Source organism: Xyrauchen texanus, chromosome 6 (genome assembly GCF_025860055.1).
Source record: "Xyrauchen texanus isolate HMW12.3.18 chromosome 6, RBS_HiC_50CHRs, whole genome shotgun sequence".
Classification (NCBI taxonomy): domain Eukaryota; kingdom Metazoa; phylum Chordata; class Actinopteri; order Cypriniformes; family Catostomidae; genus Xyrauchen; species Xyrauchen texanus.
In genome coordinates, this window is record NC_068281.1 from 2,297,674 (window position 1) to 2,313,660 (window position 15,987).

The 15,987-nt window shown below is 38.9% G+C and overlaps 1 protein-coding gene across 2 annotated transcripts in view; it reads left to right on the forward strand.

The window, feature by feature from the left end:
- The window catches only part of LOC127645764 (rho GTPase-activating protein 45-like), a 44,934-nt gene that overhangs the window by 24,524 nt on the left and 4,423 nt on the right, over positions 1–15,987 (forward strand). For both annotated transcript variants that reach the window (XM_052129429.1, XM_052129430.1), the window contains exons 13-22: positions 1–119; positions 215–330; positions 547–648; positions 1,838–1,936; positions 2,167–2,330; positions 2,495–2,683; positions 5,482–5,619; positions 5,829–6,064; positions 15,516–15,750; positions 15,903–15,954. The exon at positions 1–119 is cut by the window's left edge and continues 72 nt beyond it. In XM_052129429.1, coding sequence (XP_051985389.1) covers positions 1–119; positions 215–330; positions 547–648; positions 1,838–1,936; positions 2,167–2,330; positions 2,495–2,683; positions 5,482–5,619; positions 5,829–6,064; positions 15,516–15,750; positions 15,903–15,954 — 1,450 coding nt within the window. The remainder of the gene's footprint in view (positions 120–214; positions 331–546; positions 649–1,837; positions 1,937–2,166; positions 2,331–2,494; positions 2,684–5,481; positions 5,620–5,828; positions 6,065–15,515; positions 15,751–15,902; positions 15,955–15,987) is intronic.

Consider the following 15,987-nt stretch of genomic DNA (forward strand, 5'->3'; position numbering starts at 1 on the left):
GAGAGCTGTAAACTGTACGATCCCGGTCAGCAGTATGCCACTTACGTCAAAAACCTGCAGCTCACCACAGAACTGCCCGTACAGTACCAGTTTGAGCCGTACTCGGCCTCCGGCCACCAGTAAGACATTCCCTTATTAATATACTTCATGTGCTTCCAGAATCAGAATATCAGAGTTTTCAGAATGGAAAACTACAGTAGTTTATCCCTTTCAGGCTTGTTCGGACCCGGAACAACGCCCTCTCTAGGCAGAACAGCACGGAAGCCCCACCTACTCCAGAGGAGGCGGGATTTGGAGAAGGGGGTGTGGTTAAACCAAGACGAGGTCAAGGTCAGTTTTACAGACTAATGCTGCTGCTCAGTGTTAATTCGGGGTTTGTTTAATTTGACATGGCACACATATAGACTGTCATTTTAAAGTCAACATAAAATAAAATTGACAATAATTAACACATTGAATATCCTGTTTTATGTAAGTAAAATGGGTTATGATTGCCGTTTCATGTTGACTGTAATGTTATTAAAGAATAATTGGTCATGTTCACAGGTAGAGATCATCATCAGGCTCATAAGTCGTGGCCGTCCACACTGAGTGACACAGACAGTGTCGGTGCAGCGAGTGGATTGGGCTCCCCGACATCCAGTACAGGTGCTGAACCCACCAATGCTAACAACCCAAAGACATCAGTCCTTTTTACAGAAATGCAATAAAACGTAATTAAATCACATAAAAATAAAGAATTAAATTATATACAATAATGTAGTACAATGAAATAAAATAAAAAGAAAATTATACAATTAAATAACATTTTAATTATATTAAGTAAAATGTAAATAGTGAATAAAATACAATGAAACAAAATTAAATAATAAATTATATTATAATAATATTGAATAAAAAAATTAAATCAATAAAATTAAATACAATAACATAAAATAAACAACAAAATAAAATAAATTGTAATTATATTAAAAAACATTTAGTTAAATAAATATAACTAAAATAAAATACAATGAAATAAAATAAATAAACAATTATACAGTTTAATTATATTAAGTAAAATGTAAATAATAAATAAAATTCAATGAAACAAACAAATTATAAATTATATTAGAATATGATTGAATTAAATACAAAATAAATGCAAACAAAATATTACAATAACATCAAATATATAAAAAACGAAATAAATTGTAATTATATTAGATAAAATTTAGTTAAATAAGAATAACTAAAAAGGAAATCCAATGAAACAAAATAAAATTATACTATGAAAAATTATTAAAAATAAATACAATAAAATGTATTGTAATTATATTAAATAGCATTTAGTTAAAGAAGGATAAGTAAAATAAAATCAATGAAATAAAGAAAATTATACAATTAAATAACAGTTTAATTATATTAAGTAAAATGTAAATAATAAATAAAATACAATGAAACAAACTTAAATAATAAATTATATTAGAATAATATTGAATTAAATAAAAAATAAATGTAATAAATTAAATACAATAACATAAAATATACAAAACAATTAAAATAAATAATAAAATACATTTTAATTATATTAAATAACAGTTTTTTAAATCAGGACAACTAAACGAAATAATACTATGAAATAAAATTGAATTACGCTTTATTAAATATAATTAAAAAATGAAATCCAATTAAACAAAATAAAATTATACTATGCAAAAAATATTTATTAAATAAAAATAAATACAATAAAAAAAAACATATAAAGTAATTAATTGATCAAAATGAAATAAAATGCATTCTAAAATCAAATGAAATACAATTAAACAGATACAATTGTACAATGTTTTGGTCACAGGAGACATCTCAAAACCTTCAAGGCCAGTGTCTGCTACTACACTGTCATCCAGTGAAGATTTAGACGACAGAGATGGAGCCATAACCCCGTTTGAACAAAGTGAGTGACACAGTACAGCTCAAACTCTGTAAGTTCATATTTAGTTTGAGATTTGATTCCAGACTTTTCCTAAAGAGAAACATCTTAGAAGCGGTAGACTTGTGCATTTACTCTTATTGCAATCTAAGGGAAGAATATGAGATATTAAAGAGATCTCAATGGTGGTTTTCCCTCTATGGTGTCGTATGATGATATCATGTTTCATTATGTGATTGTTTGTGGTGTTTTAGGTATAAATGGCATCGAACAGGAGAGCTCGGCCCCCACGGGACCATTCAGAAATGTTGGATTATCTAAAGCAGCTAAAACCCATCGTCTGCGCAAACTCCGAACACCATCAAAGTGCAGAGAGTGCGACAGCTACGTTTATTTCCAGGGTGCAGAATGTGAGGAGGTGAGACAGATTATTTCAGTGCTTTAAAATACATTCATTATTAATTGGGATCAGGGCTGGACTGGTAATCTGGCATACCGGGCATTTTCCCGGTGGGCCGACTGGCCATCAGAGTTTAGCCTATGTAAGCAGACACTGATGACGTGTGCTTTTGTATGTGTCAGTGTTTTTTGGCATGTCATAAGAAGTGTCTGGAGTCGCTGGCGATTCAGTGCGGTCATAAGAAGCTTCAGGGTCGCCTGCAGTTGTTCGGCTGCGATTTCTCTCAGGTCCTGCAGGGCGACAAGGAGGGCGTTCCCTTCATCATTAAGAAATGCATCACTGAGATCGAGGGGAGAGCACTCCGAATGAAGGTGAGCGGGGGTCAATTGAAGTCTATGAAGCGAGTGATATTTATACGTGTAAAGGGTCATCACATGACTCACGTCAGCGCTGCAGAATACATTGAAGTCTATGAAGCGAGTGATATTTATACGAGTAAAGGGTCATCACATGACTCGCGTCAGCTCTGCAGAATACATTGAAGTCTATGAAGTGAGTGATATTTATACGAGTAAAGGGTCATCACATGACTCGCGTCAGCTCTGCAGAATACATTGAAGTCTATGAAGCGAGTGATATTTATACGTGTAAAGGGTCATCACATGACTCACGTCAGCACTGCAGAATACATTGAAGTCTATGAAGCGAGTGATATTTATACGAGTAAAGGGTCATCACATGACTCACGTCAGTGCTGCAGAATACATTGAAGTCTATGAAGTGAGTGATATTTATACGAGTAAAGGGTCATCACATGACTCGCGTCAGTGCTGCAGAATACATTGAAGTCTATGAAGTGAGTGATATTTATACGCAGTAAAGGGTCATCACATGACTCGCGTCAGTGCTGCAGAATACATTGAAGTCTATGAAGTGAGTGATATTTATACGAGTAAAGGGTCATCACATGACTCACGTCAGCACTGCAGAATACATTGAAGTCTATGAAGTGAGTGATATTTATACGAGTAAAGGGTAATCACATGACTCACGTCAGTGCTGCAGAATACGTTGAAATCGTATTGTTTAGTCGTAAAACGTATTATATATATATATATATATATATATATTAAACTTTTCACTCAAGCACATCAGCACCATAACTATAAAACTGCCATAACATATGAAATATTCATGAATGAAGCTGTTTACTCACGGTTTGCGGTCAAATCCAAGCGTTTATTAAATGCCCCATCCTTCAATCACAGTTCCTTTTGCAAAGCCTGAATAGTATTATGACTGATTCCCAAGCAGGGAGAGTCTAGTTTTATTTAATCTAATGTAGTTTAGCCTATTTTAGTTAAGTCTAGTCTAATTCAGTCTAGTCTAGTTAAGTCTAGTTTAGTTTATTCTAGTTCAGTTTAGTTTATTCTAGTTCAGTTTAGTTAAGTCTAGTTTAGTTTAGTTTAGTATAGTCTAGTTGAGTAAAATCAAGTTTAGTTTTTAGTTTATTCTAGTTCAGTCTAGTTTAGTATAGTCTGGTCTAGTCTAGTTCAGTTTAGTATAGTTGTGTCTAGTTTATTCTAGTTTAGTCTTTCGTTTTAGTTTAGTTAAATCTAGTTCAGTTTAGTGTAATTTAGTCTAGTTCAGTTTAGTCTAGTTCAGTTTAGTTCAGTTAAGTCTAGTGTAGTTCAGTTCAGTTAAGTCTAGTCTAGTTCAGTTTAGTATAGTATAGTCTTTCATTTTAGTCTAATTCAGTTTAGTATAGTCTAGTTCAGTTAAGTCTAATTTAGTCTAGTTCAGTTAAGTCTAATTTAGTCTAGTTCAGTTTAGTCTAGTCTAGTTCAGTTTAGTATAGTTGTGTCTAGTTTATTCTAGTTCAGTTAAGTCTAGTTCAGTTTAGTCTAATTTAGTCTAGTTCAGTTTATTTTAGTCTAGTCTGGTCTAGTCTAGTTCAGTTTATTCTAGTTCAGTCTAGTTTAGTATAGTCTGGTCTAGTCTAGTTCAGTTTTGTATAGTTGTGTCTCGTTTATTCTAGTTCAGTCTAGTTTAGTATAGTCTAGTTTATTCTAGTTCAGTTTAGTTTATTTAAGTCTAGTTTAGTCTTTCGTTTTAGTTTAGCTAAATCTAGTTCAGTTAAGTCTAATTTTGTCTAGTTCAGTTTATTTTAGTCTAGTTAAGTATAGTTTATTCTAGTTCAGTTTAGTGTAGAGTAGTTTAGTATAGTCTAGTTCAGTTTATTCTAGTTCAGTTAAGTCTAATTTATTCTAGTTCAGTTAAGTCTAATTTTGTCTAGTTCAGTTTATTCTAGTCTAGTTAAGTATAGTTTATTCTAGTTCAGTTTAGTGTAGAGTAGTTTAGTATAGTCTAGTTCAGTCTAGTCTAGTTTAGTCTAGTTCAGTTTAGTGTAGAGTAGTTTAGTATAGTCTAGTTCAGTTTATTCTAGTTCAGTTAAGTCTAATTTTGTCTAGTTCAGTTTATTTTTGTCTAGTTAAGTATAGTTTATTCTAGTTCAGTTTAGTCTAGAGTAGTTTAGTATAGTCTAGTTCAGTCTAGTCTAGTTTAGTCTAGTTCAGTTAAGTCTAATTTAGTCTAGTTCAGTTTATTTAAGTCTAGTTTAGTTTATTATAGTTGTGTCTAGTTTAGTCTAGTTCAGTTTAGTCTAGAGTAGTTTAGTATAGTCTAGTTCAGTCTAGTCTAGTTTTGTCTAGTTTAGTCTAGTTCAGTTTAGTCTAGAGTAGTTTAGTATAGTCTAGTTCAGTTTTGTCTAGTTCAGTCTAGGCTAGTTGTGTCTAGTTTAGTCTAGTTCAGTTAAGTCTAATTTATTCTAGTTCAGTTTAGTCTAGAGTAGTTTAGTTTAGTTTTTAGTTTAATCAAGTACTGTATGGTTGAGTCTAGTGTATTTTAATCAAGTTTATTTTAGTTTTTTGTTTAGTCTTTCTTTGCTCATGATCTTTCTGTCACCTGTCTCTTCTACAGTCCAATTCATTTTTGCAAATTGCTTCGTTTGTACACTTGAATAGGTTAAAGAAAATCGATTAATCTTGGTCGTTATTATTGTTATAATGTTATTCATGATGTTTAGTTCTCCCTTACAATAATTCATTCACGATTTGCACATCACTGCTCCCAAATCAGTTTTTAACCGTCTCTATACGCGTGTCTGTAGGGAATCTATCGTGTGAATGGAGTGAAGACCCGTGTGGAGAAGTTGTGCCAGGCGTTTGAAAACGGCAAAGAGCTGGTGGAGCTTTCTCAAGCGTCTCCCCACGACATCAGCAACGTGCTCAAACTCTACCTCAGACAGGTGAGTCAACTCACACAGCTAATCAAATCTTCCCCATACTGATAATTGAGACTATATTTATCTACCTGTGTTGTCATGCTAATATTCACACCCTCATATGGAAACTTCGGACAACACTTCCCAGGTTACCTTCCCAGGAATTAGACAGGAAATGTCAACCTAATGTCTGTATATACAGCACAATCAAGGTCTCTGTCGTTACTCATCAGCTCCCAGAACCAATCATGCCATTCCGGATGTATAATGATCTGATGGGACTGGCGAAGGAAAGCCTGCAGTCATACTCCGAGGTGGGTGAGGGGGTCAAGGGGCCGGAGCTGGTGGATCGAGGGTCAGAAACAGAACCGGAGGTGCAGACGCTGGTAGAGAAACTCAGAGAGCTGCTGAAGAGGCTTCCTCAAGCTAACATCACCCCACTGAGATACATCATTCAGCACCTGCGCAGGTGAGAAACTGAACACACACACACCTTTATAAACTGTTTTATAATTAAAGGAAGGTTTCCCAAATAAGTCTTCACAAACCCCCTAGTGTGTCATGATGAAAATGTTTGATTTGAATAAAATTACAGCAAATCAAAATAGATATACTTTAAAAAATATACATCATAAAATGTATTTGTTGTTACAAAAAATAGGGGTATTTGACAATTTTGTTATTTAATAATAGTATATAAATCACATTATTATTAAAATCTATTTAAGTTAATAATTTTGTCTTTTGTCATTAGAAGAAATTAGGGGTATTTCAATTATTTTTGTCATTTATAAATTCAATAATAGTAAATTTAACAATAATTAAATTGTACTATTTTATTTTTTTTGGTTAAATTTACTATTATTGAATTTATAAATGACAAAATAATTGAAATACCCCTAATTTGAATAATAATGACTATTATGACAATTGTTAACTTAAAAAATACAATTATGCAATTTAATTAAAGTTAATAATAGTCATTATTACTCAAATTAGGGGGTATTTCAATTATTTTTGTCATTTATAAATTCAATAATAATAAATGTAACAATAATACAATTTAATTATTTTGTATTTTTTAGCAATTGTCATAATAGTCATTATTACTCAAATTAAGGGGGTAATTAAATTATTTTTGTAATTTAATAATTCAACTATAGTTAAAAATTGTAATATTAGTTATTTTTTTTATTTAATGTCAATAATTAAATTATTATAATAATGTTATTTTGTTAAGTTAATTTAGTCATTATCACAAAAAATAGGGCTTGTTTTTAATTTAACAATAATGCATGTAATATGCAATATATCATTTAAGTTAATAATTTAGACATATTAGTCAATATTACAAAAACAATTGACACATGGTGCTCCTGGACTTTGAACCCTGTTCCCGGTTCACAATGTATAGGCAAGTAACAACCACGTGATCCGTGATGTCAGAAGATTTTTTTAATTTTAATTAACAGAACATAATATACAGCAGTATACAAATATATACAGAAAATACCAGAAGTGCTTAATCAAAAAGATAACCACGAAAAATACCACAAGTATTTTTTTGCTTTTTTGTTGATAATATTGTAACCGAGCGTTCACGTGGAGTTCGCCTAGATACTTAGAAATAAGAAAATAACAAACGACTGCAGACAGAGTTTTAATCCGTGCTTTTCTCTTTATTAGCTTACACACCAGTAGTCGAACAAACTGAACAACCAGCCTCTGTGCGCATGCACACTCACCATTTACGGCAAGCCCCGAGGGGATAATGTACTGCACACACACATATATACCATAGAGTGTAAAGGCACTCAATGTAACAACAATTAACTACAATCCAAAATTAAGTCTGTTACATATGTCCCCCCCTACCAGAATAAACGTCCTCGTTTACATTCAAGAGCAATCAACTTGCTAAACATACATAAACACACAACCGTATAAAGTGAAACAGCAAGCTTAGTACTTTTTTTTTTAAACAAACTTCAAACAGCCCTTTGAATAGAACAAACGTTAACAGGAGTCACAGTTACCTTAATACACAACAAAGTCATTCAAATGGCCAGGAGGTTTTAGAATCCTCCCTGTCCTGCTCATGTTTGGTTCTAACCCCTTCCATGAATGCAGTTTTCCAGGTGCAACACTCAGATCTTTCTGAGGAGAAATGCACCCCTCTCCTCCAGGTATATCTGACTCGAAGGAGGTGGATGTTGGCAGAGAGTCAGAAACATCGGACAATGTCTGGTTCTGTGACACGGGAGAAACAGGCAATGTATAAGGCCGCACCCTATTATAATGCACTACCTGTGCCCTTTCATCAGAGTCCAAAGGATTGACAATTCGATAAGTCAGTCCCCGTTCTCCACACGAATCCATGACTTGTACAATTTTGTAAGGTCCTTTCCAATGGGGTGCCAGTTTCATGCGGCTCTCCACTGGGTTGTTCAGCCACACCATGGCACCAACGACATAAGGCTGGTGACGCACTCCTTCATCGTGGTACATTTTTTGACGGTCATGAGCCGCCTCACTGTGCATGCGTGCACTGCTAAAGGCAGAGTTCAGTTTTGTCAGAAGTGATGAAACAAATTCAGCATGGGAACCTGTCATCCCTGAGTCCAGAGCACGGGCGGGTAACAGTACATCAACGGGGACCCGTGCTTCCCGTCCGTGGGTCAGAAAGTATGGTGTGAAATGAGTGCTAGAGTGAGGCGATGTGTTGTAAGCAAAAGCCACTTGCTTCACATAATCATCCCATTCCCCACCATAAGTTAGCAGCGTCTTAGTCAATTGATCAATCAGAGTCCTATTAAAGCGCTCGACCATACCATCCGACATTGGGTGGTAGGGAGTGGTACGTGTCTTTTAATGTTCAGCAGAAGGCAAAGGCTCTGAATCACCTCTGCCTCAAACTGACGACCTTGGTCTGAATGTAAAGTCTCAGGAATGCCATGAATCAATACATAGTCCTCAAACAGGCAATGCGCCACCGTCAGAGCAGTTTGATTAGGTAACGCATACACATTGGCAAATTTTGTAAAGTAGTCCTCAATGACTAGCACATACCGATTTCCTTTTGTTGTCGTAGGCAGCTCCAAAATGTCCATAGCGACTCTCTCAAATGGCCGAACCGTCTGAGACCCACCCATAGGTGCTCGGTGGACTGGAACAGGACCTCGACGAGTCTGACATGCCCTGCACTGCTCACACCATGCTTTGATGTCTCTGTACATGGAAGGCCAGTAACAGAATTGTCTCGCCCGTTCCCACACCCGCTCAGAGGAGAAATGGGCAGAGGCTGGGGCCCCATGTAGTTGCAAAAGAATGTCCGAAATCATAACAGAGGGAACAACCATTTGGACTATAGGGTCACATGTGAGAGAACAGATTATAGAGCGGCACAACAGTCCATCAATAATTGAGAGACGATTAAACTCAGTCCAAAACTTTCTTAAACATTGAGAGGCTCCTCTTAATTGTCTTCTGGACGGCCTTTGTGATTGCTCAACCCAGCTAACAACAGTTTTAATATCAGGATCAGCCTGCTGCATAGCCCTAACATCAGATGTATCATGCGATAAAGCCTTCAGAGAAAACATAGTTTCTAGATTGTCTGGTAAGTTTGCAGCAGTTATTTCCCCTGCAAAATCAGCAACCTCAGAGGAACATGGAATGTCAGTACTTGGTTGATTTGAGCTCACCACATTCACTCCCAATACCTCTTTAACACCAGACTCCACCTCACTCAGGTCAGGTGATACAGGACGACGAGACAGTGCATCCGCGTTCATGTGCTGACGTCCATCTTTATGCACAATGATCCAATTCAGCGGATCGAGCTCCATAATCCACCTTCCTCTCCTTCCTGTTGGGTCGTCCTCAATAGACATACGCCGAAGCGCCAATAACGGTCGATGGTCGGTGATAATGGTAAATGAAGTAAGTCCAATGTAATGTCTGAACTCTCTTACTGCCCACACAATTGCCCACAGCTCACGATCAAAGGTGGACCAACGCCTCTGTGTGGAGTTCAATGCCCTGCTGGCATAAGCAACCACATGTTCAAGTCCATCTCTATCCTGAGCAAGCACCGCACCGACAGCCAAGTTAGAGGCGTCAGTATGGATTTTAAAAGGCACGTTGAAGTCAGGCAATATCACTATTGGATCAGATGACAACACTCCTTTCAGAAAGTTGAATGACTTCTCACATTCAGCAGTCCACACAAAAGCCACATTCTTTCCAACAAGCTGGTTCAATGGAGCAGCATAATTTGAAAAGTCTTTGACAAATCGTCTATAATAAGAACATAGTCCCACAAATGCCCTGACCTCTGAGGGAGACCGGGGAACTGGCCAGTTTTTAACTTTCTCCGTGTTCCTGGGATCAGGCTGAAGGCCCTTTTGAGAAATTACATGGCCCAGAAAGACTACATGATCTCTGGCAAGGTGACATTTTTTCGGGTTCAGTCTCAAACCTGCCGATTGGATTCTCGAAAACACTTCCTGCAGGCTAGACAGATGTTCATCGAATGTTTTGTTGAAAATCAAAATATCATCAAGATATACCATGCAGATATGCCACGGGAGTCCTCTGAGGACCAGTTCCATTAAACGTTGAAATGTGGCGGGGGAGTTTGAGAGGCCCATTGGCATGGATCGCCACTGATAGAGCCCCTGTCCAGTCGTAAATGCCGTTTTTCCTCTGTCCTCTTCAGCAACTTCTACCTGCCAGTAGCCGTTAGAAAAATCTAATGTGCTAAACCACGCAGTGCCTGCCAATGCATCCAATGTATCATCCACACGGGGCAGAGGGTGCGAATCTTTTACAGTCACACTGTTCAAGCGTCTGTAGTCAATACAGAAACGCCAGGCGCCACATTTCTTCTTCACCAAAACGACTGGTGACGCCCAAGGGCTGCAGCTCTCCTCAATGACCCCATCTGCTAGTAGACTGGCTACTTGTCTCTCTATCTCAGCACGCTTTTCGGGACACACACGATATGCCCGCTGTTTGATAGGTGTCTGTTCACCAGTTCTGATGTAATGTTTCACTAGTTTACATTTACCCTCATTCTGCATGGAGGAACTGAAGATGTCATTGTATTCCAACAGCAATGCTGAGAGTGCAGCTCTCTCGGACTCTGAAATAGGCGACTCATCTAGCAATACAGAAGGTGCTACTCCAGAAGCAGTTGCTGCCGCTATATTAACTGGAGCATGAACTAACTGAACGTCCGAGTCATCAACTGAATAAAACTCACCCAGGTGCATACCTTCTTTTAACGATATGTCCTGTCCGGTAGGATTCAAAATCCGAGCTTTAGTCAGTCCATTGTGAACAGTGGTTACTGTGTGAGCCACCACTAGACTAGAAGAATCTGCCACATTGGGTTCCAAATAGCCAACAAAGTCACTTGACAAATGAGCCACATTAGGTGGACCCACTTTAACTGGTACAACTGACTCGCAGAGGGGCGGTAAGTATATTGTGGTGGCCAGAGACACGTTGCAGCACCTAGGAACAAAGTCTTTTCCTGTAAGAAGAGGGATAGAGATGTCCCACAGTTGTAACTTCGCCCGGCTAAGGTCTAGTAAGGCATGATTTCTCAACAGAAAGTCCCACCCCAACAAAACAGGCTGTGTTGTTTCTCTCACCACATGAAATACATGCTGCCATGACTCTGTTCCGAGCTGGAATGTTATGGTGATGGTGCCCAATGTATCTAGCATCTGTCCATTCACGGCACGGGCTGCCACATAGTCCTTTTTCAGTGGGCGATTACGAAGTGCTGGAATAGACATGCGGAGATCTGCACAAATGATAGACACACTGGAACCAGAGTCCACTAACATTTGAACCTCCACACCTTCAATCACTCCTCTCACATATGACACAAGCTGTTCCTTGTCAGTGTTCGTGTTCTCATTAATGTCTTTTAAAATTGAATTACTGTCATTAGTGTCATCCCTTTGAGGGCCCACAGGCAATACAGCTGATGTTTGGGCCGCGACATCAGCTACAGTTCGTTTCCGGCCCATTGCGTCGTTCCCCTGCACCAGGAGACATGAAACGCACTCCACGCTTCCTAGAGTCCTCCTCATAGCTGTTCCATCTCGCGAGGACCAGGGCTGGGGCTGCGTCTCGTAGAAAATTGAGTAGAGTATGAGTCTTTATAACCACAAAAATCAGTACCTGACTTATGCTCATCATTGTGTTGGAAAAATTCCCTCTCAGGTGAACGGCCCCTCCGTGCACTGCCAAAGACACGTGACTGGCATCCACGGCCCCCACAGCTGCACTGGCACATTCCACTAGACTGAGGGCGGCTTCCGCCCCACTCATCCATTGCTTTAGGACTCACTTTTGCTTTCAGTACTTGGTTCTCATCACCCAAACGTCTCAGTGCCATTCTCATATCCCTCATTTCTTCAGCCAATCTATCCACTGCTCTGTGCAGTCCAACATTGTCCATTCCAGAGTGAACAGCAGCCACTGCCCCTCCATCACTATGACCGTGAGCAGCATTAACAGCCATGTAATCAGTCTTTATCACATCTCTAGCATTCTCACACCGACCTGCAATTATCACAGCCTCCTCTAAATCTGTTGCTCCTTGTTCAAGGCATTTTGTTCTAAGCACAGGATCCAGACCAGCCACGAAACGGCGAAACTTTTCTTCCTGTTGAGCCTTATCACCATATTCAGGAAAAGCTTCGTCGACCAACCTGCTGATTTCAGCCGCATACACCTCCAAACTTTCCCGCGGCGCACGAGGCGGGCCGATAGGCTAGCTCTGAAACGATCCATAAACTGTCTTTGCCCGAATGCTTCCTTGAGTCTTTCTTTCATAGCTGTGTAATCCGCCTGAACATTATCAGGAAAACTGTCCCACAGAAGAAATGCTGCGTTGCTCAAACGTGTCGGTAGAATTCTTGCCAGCTCGTAATTGTAGGAAGCAGCGCCGTCACTCTCTGTAAGCGCCCTGACCGCGACCTCGAACTGACGCGCCCAGCATAAAAAACTCTGCTTTTCATCACCTGAGAACGGCGGCGGTAGCTCAATTCTCACGTGTCTGTTGCTCTTGTCACGTTCCCGTCTCGGATGGAAGTCATACTCGTCCTTACACCACATGACGACCGCCAAGCGATGAACTTCGCGTCGCTAACTATCTACAACTTGTAATACTAAGCTAATTAGTTAAACACCGCCGCAACACTGTACCGCGCAAACACAAATAAACCAAAACCGCTGCCACCAATGTAACCGAGCGTTCACGTGGAGTTCGCCTAGATACTTAGAAATAAGAAAATAACAAACGACTGCAGACAGAGTTTTAATCCGTGCTTTTCTCTTTATTAGCTTACACACCAGTAGTCGAACAAACTGAACAACCAGCCTCTGTGCGCATGCACACTCACCATTTACGGCAAGCCCCGAGGGGATAATGTACTGCACACACACATATATACCATAGAGTGTAAAGGCACTCAATGTAACAACAATTAACTAAAATCCAAAATTAAGTCTGTTACAATATTCTCCAAACAGATGCTGTAGTTCTTGATCTCCTGGAGAAAATGAATGAAATTTGGCTTGGACCCTGACCATTTCTTTTTATGTATGTGGAACTTCCCCAAAATAATAAAAAGTTGCACAAGAAAATGCTTTGTTTGGTACGCTGTTCAGAGGAAGCGCAAATCCCAGTACAAGTTTGAACCCAATTCCTCCTTTTTCCTGAATCCGGAAGTGTTCCACGATTCGACTGCTTTCAATTTCCGGTCTCCACTCGCATCGGCGTAAATTCTTAGCGGGTAATGCAATGTTTTAAGGTGCGTACACACTGCCAGCGACATCGCGCGCGACAGCGACTCAATACCATTCATTTTCAATGCGAGCACAGCGACTTCCGGCGACACGAGCTGTCGCGACCGTTGGCGCTAGATGTGGGCGTGTCCAGCGACGCGACAAAGTTGAGAAAAGTTCAACTTTGGAGCGACTAACGGAAGCGACAGCCAATAGGAGAGACGACGGGAGAGCTCACGTGATCCTTCTCTCTCTCTCTCTCAGTTCCTGCAGTAACGGAAAGATGGATGAAAGGCTAATTCTTGTTGTTAGAAATTTTCCAGTGCTCTATGATATGTCTCTTCCCACGTACAAGGACATTTTTAAGAAAAATACTGCGTGGAAAGGTGTATCTGAGATCGCGGGGATTTTATGGACCGGCGTTTGCATTTTCGCCGCAGATAAACAGCCGCTATGGCAAACAGCACGCCTTGTTTCTCATTCATCTTTGATTTAAAGCATTTCATGTACTGATTCCATTTATATTTAGTATTTTCCCTCCAAAATGTTTGTTTTTAGTGGCAAGAAAAGAGATTTGCTGTCAAGAGCAATGGAATGTCATTTATAAACGTTACTAGGCAACCAGTAGTGGGAACGCCCACTAACGACTTCACCGCCAGCCACTGGCGACCTGGAGCGATAAAGTCGCTGGCAGTGTGAACGCACCTTAAGGGATTACATTTGTATAAACGGTCAAAAAACATGGCGGTGCTACGGAGTCTCGAGATGACCGTTATTCATAGTCAGTGGCTCACCTGAGTGTGTAGATGACATGAAGCGATGGTACGAAGTTAGTTACGCTGATATCATTAAGACAAGTTGAGCCTGAAATTCATTTTTACACCAAGTAACACTAAAAAGGTTGTTCTCCTCTGGATCGCTCGTTTTGGCAGTAACTCAACTCATATATGGGAGTCTTGAGCTTTCACTTGGTTATGTATTTATTCATTTATAAGCCCTTTCCTGAACAAAACAATAGAATTGAATGGTTTACTATATGCTCTTCATTTTCTGACCACCAGATGGCAGTACATGTACAGAAGCTTCCAGTAATTAACCCATTTTTAACCCTCGTGCATCAATACAAAAGTTACTCAGAGGTCATTCGAGAGCAACAATTTCTATGAAAAAAACTGCTATAATAATATTATATATTATTATTTTCCACTTTCAATGAGTTAATTTTTGTAACCAACATCAGTCCTGATCATAACTACCAAATATTCATTCTTTTTAGGATTTTAACCCTTTAAATGCCAGTTTGTTTACATAATGCCACTTTTGTTTATATACAAAACACAATCTGGCATCTATACCAACACACAGTTTTATCTGCATCATTTGTTTAATTGGCCTGCAGTGCTCTATAATACAGAAAACAGTGAATAGGGGAAAAGCTTGTATTTGCTCCATAGGCTAAACATGAGAAAAACGGCGCCATCTGGTGGAAAAATATACAAATGTACATTTTGAAGACGGCTCTGGAATGAAAGCAGAATATCATAGAATTCATGATTTTATGCTTTAATGGCACTGGGATCAAATATTGCAGTTTTAATGGGGACATTTTTGTCCTGAAGGTCCTGAGTGTAACTATTTTGTGTATTATAGATGTATTATATGAAATGAGGTTGAAATATCAAAAATACATACCTATGCCAAAATGATTGGGAAAAAAATCTAAAATGTCCCAAAGGTTGCACGAGGGTTACATCTGATACATTTGCATTGAAATCGCTTAATAAAGCTTCACTTTCCCATCACTACAAAACTGAAGAAATAAAAGAGCTACTTACTGCTAGAGAAGGAAACGTACTACAGGACCAACACTGAACAATAACTGAACAAAAAGGCAGGTTTTAAATAAGGCAGGCACAGGTGAGAACCATTACCAAATCAATTACAGACCAGAGGAAGAACACAAGGTGAGTAGTGATGCCATCGAGTGGCCAACACTTGCTACAAACATTCTGGGGTATTTAATATTTAACTTCACACAAGGCACACAAAAACAAGAGGTTCTGTGTGTAATGTCAGTGTTGTGTGTCTCTCTCTCTCTCTCTCTCTTTTAGAGTATCTGAACTGGAGCAGGATAATAAAATGAGCGCCAGTAATTTAGGTATCGTGTTCGGCCCGACGCTGATGAGACCCAAACCCACCGGGGCGACGGTGTCTCTCTCGTCTCTGGTGGATTACCCTCATCAGGCTCGCATCATTGAAGCTCTGATCATCTTCCAACACAACATCTTCATCTCCACTGACACGCCATCATCCTCTTCCTCGCTCACCTCTCCAACACAGCGCCAGGTGAGCACACGATCACAGCATATTTATTAGGCTTTGTTCTCTGTAAAGCTGCCACGATATGTATTGTGAAAAGTGCAATACAAATAAAGCTGATGTAGCATTCACACATTCACATACGAGCAACTCTCATTGTGTTATCTTCCTCCATACAGGAATTCGAGACTGAAACTCATGAAGAGAAAAACAGAGCCGATCCGGAATGTGGTGAGATTTATAAAAGAATCAGAATTAAAATTA